General features: G+C 46.3%; 2 protein-coding genes across 2 annotated transcripts; both read left to right on the forward strand.

Annotated features, from left to right (window-relative positions):
• Nucleotides 1–385: 385 nt before the first annotated feature.
• Nucleotides 386–1,818, forward strand: LOC140785053 (uncharacterized). The gene has a single exon (XM_073132757.1). It carries the CDS (start codon nucleotides 642–644, stop codon nucleotides 1,608–1,610), a length of 969 nt encoding a protein of 322 aa, XP_072988858.1. The 5' UTR covers nucleotides 386–641; the 3' UTR covers nucleotides 1,611–1,818.
• Nucleotides 1,819–1,910: 92 nt separating this feature from the next.
• LOC140785052 (protein ALTERED PHOSPHATE STARVATION RESPONSE 1-like) lies at nucleotides 1,911–4,880 on the forward strand. The gene is made up of 4 exons (XM_073132756.1): nucleotides 1,911–2,880; nucleotides 2,964–3,118; nucleotides 3,559–3,782; nucleotides 3,981–4,880. The coding sequence occupies exons 1-4, from the start codon at nucleotides 2,079–2,081 to the stop codon at nucleotides 4,717–4,719; spliced, it is 1,920 nt and encodes a 639-aa protein (XP_072988857.1). The 5' UTR covers nucleotides 1,911–2,078; the 3' UTR covers nucleotides 4,720–4,880.
• Nucleotides 4,881–5,455: the final 575 nt, after the last annotated feature.

A 5,455-nucleotide genomic window follows, 5' to 3' on the forward strand; every position in this document is an offset into this window, starting at 1 on the left:
CGCATAAACAAACCATCAAGATTAAGAAAGGAAAATATAGTAAGGAAAATTAGAGCACATGAAAGAGAAGAATATGATCTCTCTCCCTGTGCTCAAATAGTCCTGTTAGAAAATAAAAATAAAAATAGGCATTATCTTCCAACGAATTGTTATGTACGAAGTGATATCAAATAAAAACTTGGTAGTCATCTTCCAACTACTCTTTTTCGTGGTTCAAATTTAAGTTTTAGATAAAGATTTGAATACTAAATGCTATTAAATAAAAAAGAAAGAGGAATAGCCAGATAAATTCGGATATGATTTGTTAAAAAAAAAATTATGATAATAATAAATTAATTTAGAGAGAACATTGATAAGAGAAAAGAAAAAGAAGAAGAGCATTTAATTAGTTTTGGGTTTAAATATTTTGAATAATTTGATTTAAAACACGTGTCCGTGCACAAGCGGCGTCCTATTCCTTCTGGAACCCTTACCTTACCTTACCTTACCTTACCCACGCCTTCCTCAATTGGAAATAATCCGCTGCCTTCTCTCACACGCCACGCTACGCTACGCTCGCGCTCTCCTCTGCCTTTATAATCGCCTCCTTGGCTACTTCATCTTCTCCACCTAGTTGGGAGGAAACTCCAGATTACTCCAAAATGGTGGTAAGATTCGGCCGCTCCCTTACCTTCCCCACCCCAAAGCTCACCCCTCTCCGTCCCTCCTCCTGTCACGTGCGATCCAAGAGCCTCTCCGACCGCTTCCACCTCGACGACTCCATCTCCGCCCTCAACTTCTGGTCGACCTCCTCCGGATCGCCCTCCGCCACGTGGATCTCCGATGGTCTGGCCCACCTCGCCCTGCTCCTCTCCTGCCTCTCTGACCTCCTCCTCCTCCTCAGCAGCCCGCAGACCGCGGACCCAATGCGCCGCCTGCGGCGGCGGTCCACGTGGATCGACGACCTCCTCGACGACCTCCTCATCCTCGCCGACCTCCACGGCTCCTTCCGCACCTCCCTCGTGGGTCTCCACCACCACCAGTCCGAGACCCGCGCCGCCGTCCGCCGCCGCGATCACGCCCGCCTCTCGTCCGCCGTCCGGTCCCAGCGCCGCGTCGACCGCGAGATCTCCCGCCTCGCGGCCGCCGCGCGCGAGGTGCTCTGCCGCTCTCGCGCCGCCCCCTCTGCCACGTCGTCCGTGTGCGACGAGGAGGCCGCCATCGCCGATTCTGTCAAGGAAGCCACCGCCGCCGCGGCATCCGCGTCAGCGGCGGTGTTCGCTGGCATTGCTACTGTATCCACCGCGACCCTCGCCGGACCGGGGAGGGTGTCGTTCCCTCCAGCGGGGGACGCTGGTTCGGGGAAGGCGGGGTCGCCAGCGAGGGTATGGTGGGTGGTGAATCTACTAAGGTGGAGGCGGAGGGCGAAGAAGAGATCGGGGAAGAAGGGGAGAGAAGCGGATGAGGGGGCGGTGGAGGAGGAGAAGGAGAAGAAGAGGAAGGCTGCGCTGGAGAGGCTTGAGAAGTTGGAGGAATGCATTAGAGCGGCGGAGACCGGGAACGAGAAGGTGTTTAGGGCTCTGGTTAATACTAGAGTTTCCCTCCTCAACATTCTAACTCCCAGCTTCTAAGTTTTGAGATCAATGAGATGGGAAATAATTTGGGAAAAATTCAAAAAATAAAATAAAAAGATTAACGAGAGATATTTCAAATACGTAGAGGAATAAACAATTTATAGGTTTTTTAGTTTTTTTTTTTTAAAAAGAAAAACTTTCTTGCTTTGGAAGTGTGTGAATAACATCATATTTTGAGATGTTTATATAGATACCAAATTTGTTACATTGTATACAAGTGAAGTGAGCTGGCGATAGGTCCAATTCATGAAGCCCAGCCCATGTCATGGTCTCGGGGAGTCGTCAGCAAGAGAGGCCAACGCCTCCGACGCGCGTCAACCGACCAACACTCTCTGTCACACCTCTCTTTAACCGCCTACCATCTCAGCTCTCTTGTCGCTGCCGCCTAAAGAAAGGAAAGGATAGACTAGAATTCCCAAAACCCTCGGCTCACTCTCTTTCTCGCTCCAGGATTCCTCTCATTGAATGGGTTGCGGCTTCTCGAAGCTAGACCACGAGCAGGAAGCCGTCGCTTTCTGCCGCCGCCGAACCGACCTCCTAGCCGCCGCTATCCACTACCGTTACGCTCTCTCTGCAGCTCACGCGGCCTACTCCGACTCACTTACATCCTCCTCCTCCGCTCTCAAAAACCTCCTTCTCGTCCAACCTCCTCTCCCCTCGCTCCCTTCTCCTCGCAAACTCGAATCCTATTCCGACGGCGCGTCTGTCCAACGCGAAGCAATCCTTAAGAGTTCCGACACGGTCCAATTTGGTTCCTTCCAATCTACTTCCGGGTTCCCGAAGTACTCTTCTTCTTCCGGTGTGCAAAATTTGCCGCCTTTGAAGCCAAGGGCACCGTCGCCTCCACCCCCTTCGCCGCCGAGAGCGAATACTTGGGATTTTCTCAATCTTTTTGAGACGTATGAGAGTTATTATCCAAGTCTAAGCCCGGAGGAGGCGAGGGAGGTCTCCAAGGAAGCTAATGATGAGGAAAAGTCTGTAGCTTTCACCATCTCTGTGGCCCAAGAGGACGAAAGTAAACACCAGCCAAAGTTGATAGCAGCAAGCAGTAAATTTGAATCTGAGGAGCCGGGGGTTGTAGACAAGAAGGTGATTAATGATGAGGCAGCGAAGTCACAGGAGAAGGGTCAGAAATTTCAGGTGATTTCTGTTGTTGTGGGAGAAATTAAAGCTCAATTTGATAGGGCTTCAGATGCTGCCAATGAGCTATCTTTGATGCTTGAAGTGGGAAAGCAGGAATATCACTCAAAAAGTTCTATGTATCACGGTAAAGAATCATCTTAAATAAATTTTCCTGCATCAGTGTTTAGTTCTTCAATGTTGCAAATAATAACTTGTTTTGTGTACCAGTTTGTTCTAGGATGGTATGTGCAATGATTCCATCCTCCATATCTGTAAATGATGATTTAGACTTCGAGGAGGATAAGATGGCGGGTTCCTCCAATCTTTCTTCAGTACTAGATAAGCTTTACAGTTGGGAGAGGAAACTATATGATGAAGTCAAGGTATGTCCATTTATTTAAATTTGACTTCATCTGATTCAACTCGATCGCTATGCCTTTGACATTTGTATTATTAGATGTAATCATTAGATGGGAATACATGACTCTGTAAAAGGAAAGAGAGTAAGGAGACTCCCATTTGATTTGGAGCTGAAAGAACCTTCTTCCTCCACACTAGGGGAGGCAGGAGCTGAGAGAACCTTTTCAAGTTATGGTTATTAAAAACTATGTTTTCTAGTTGTTTTGTGTGTATAAGGTAGTTGTACAGTTTACCTCCGTATGCTACTTTTAGTGAGTTAATCCTTCTCGCTTTCTTGATTTGATCTGCTTCTGTGTTCTATCTCTCTAGAAATTAATGTGCCTTTTCTACTCGGTTGAAGTTGGCTGACATGATTTTCTCACTTTATTAGTGCGCTGAATTTTGCATGAATTTTCTCTTGCAGGCTGAAGAAAAGATGCGACTACTACTTGTTAAAAACTCAAAGCGTCTGAAAATCTTGATGGAGAGGGGTGCAGAAGCTAACAAGATTGATTCCACAAGGAATTTAATTTGGAAGTTGTCGACAAAGATAAGAATAGCTATTCAGGTCATTGACTCGATATCTGAGAAGATAAATAAATTGAGGGATGAGGAACTATGGCCACTGATCACTACACTAATCCAAGGGTATGGTCCTCTCTGTTCGCTCGTGACTTCCAGTGCATAATAATGTCCCTAATTGGTTGTCCCCAAAAATATGCATGTTCATATAGGTGCAGACACACGTTTATTAGCTTCGATTCGAGGACTTGATTTTTCTTGTCAGCAAATGACATTTGATATATTTACACATGTTATCGTGTCTAACAAAGGTCTCCATCACAGGTTTGTGAGAATGTGGAGAGTTATGCTCGACTGCCATCGGGTGCAGCGTCAAGCCATATCAGAAGCTAAACACCTACTAGATTTGGATGCATCAGGTGGGAAAACTGCTGATGCTTCGATGCAGCTTGAAATAGAGCTGACGAAGTGGATGGTTGATTTCTCGTCTTGGGTTACTGCTCAGAGGAACTACGTCAAAGCACTGAATGGATGGCTTTCACTCTGTCTTCACTATGAGCCTGAGGAGACAGCTGATGGTATTCCTCCCTATTCTCCTGGAAGAATAGGTGCTCCTCCTGTATTTGTAATCTGTAACATCTGGTCTCAAGCTGTGGACAGGATTTCAGAAAGGGAAGTGACTGATGCTATGCAGGCGCTTGCCGCTAGTGTACGGCACGTCTCGGAGCAGCAAAGTTTTGAGCAGCAACACGAGTGGATGATTGCGATTAGAGAAAGGGATAGGTGGGTTAAAGCGATGGAAAAGAAGATGCAAGAAATTCACAAGGAAGTGGACGTTCTTAACAGAAAATTGGCCCGAGTACCGGGCCAGATTGGTTTGCCTCTCCACGGTGACAAGCGTGAGGGCCACACTCATGAAGCGAGCACTGATCTGCAGATAGGTTTGAGGCATCTTCTTGAAGCGCTGGAAAACTTCAGTGCTAGTTCCTTGAAAGTTTACGACGAACTCTACAAGCATGCTGAAGAGAAGAGGATGTCCCAAGTTTATGCCAAACTGTCATGAGCTTATGCGGAATCTTGCCGCCAGTAAGTAGTAAAAGGCAAAAGCTCAGAAAACAATCCAGGTAATGAAATGTCAGCCTTTTCCTCACCAATCTCCGTACTGTGTAGGTTTTCAACAAGGACAATTTATTCTAATTAAATGGTTATGCATCTTGTTTATTATTCCAACCCTGAAAAGTAGTCTTGCAAGAATGCTGCGCGTCAACGACTAATGCCATCTAAGTGGGAGGTCCTTTTTAGGTAGAGATGCTCAGTTAATGATGGGAAGAATGATTACTATATGTAATCGTGCTTTGGAATCCATACACCAAGCAAGCAAATTATAATCTCCTGCCATCCTAGAAAGTTGTTTATTAGGGGCTATACTTTTGTCTTCGTGGCCGAGATAGGGAACGATCGGCCCACGTAGGACAAGTGCGTGTCGTCGAAAATATTTGTCCTAATTACACTCGGTTGCATCCAAATGGTTGGTTGAAGTGACACTTCACAGGATAAAAACGTAAAGATAACTCTTATCTTTGCGATGTATGAATGGGGACCCCCCCCCCCGTGAGAAGAAGGGTCATGGCTCATAAGTCATGCCTCATGGTAATACTCGAAAACGACGTATAAACAAATTAATAATATTGATGGTTGTTTCGAAAATGACGTTATGATGATGAGAGTAATATTAATGGACAGAAATGTACAAATCCTACCCCCGCCATCCGACTTGGTAGAGAAGGGAATTAAGGAAC

Source organism: Typha latifolia, chromosome 3 (genome assembly GCF_019914945.1).
Source record: "Typha latifolia isolate L0001 chromosome 3, TyphaL0001v2, whole genome shotgun sequence".
Classification (NCBI taxonomy): domain Eukaryota; kingdom Viridiplantae; phylum Streptophyta; class Magnoliopsida; order Poales; family Typhaceae; genus Typha; species Typha latifolia.

What these genes read in the sequence shown, in the direction of transcription:
- LOC140785053 (XM_073132757.1), top strand. Translation starts at nt 642, where the DNA reads ATGGTGGTAAGATTCGGCCGCTCCCTTACCTTCCCCACCCCAAAGCTC.
- LOC140785052 (XM_073132756.1), top strand. Translation starts at nt 2,079, where the DNA reads ATGGGTTGCGGCTTCTCGAAGCTAGACCACGAGCAGGAAGCCGTCGCT. An exon ending in AAAAAGTTCTATGTATCACG is followed by an intron (nt 2,881 to 2,963) that starts GTAAAGAATCAT and finishes TTTGTGTACCAG; the next exon opens with TTTGTTCTAGGATGGTATGT. An exon ending in ATCACTACACTAATCCAAGG is followed by an intron (nt 3,783 to 3,980) that starts GTATGGTCCTCT and finishes TCTCCATCACAG; the next exon opens with GTTTGTGAGAATGTGGAGAG.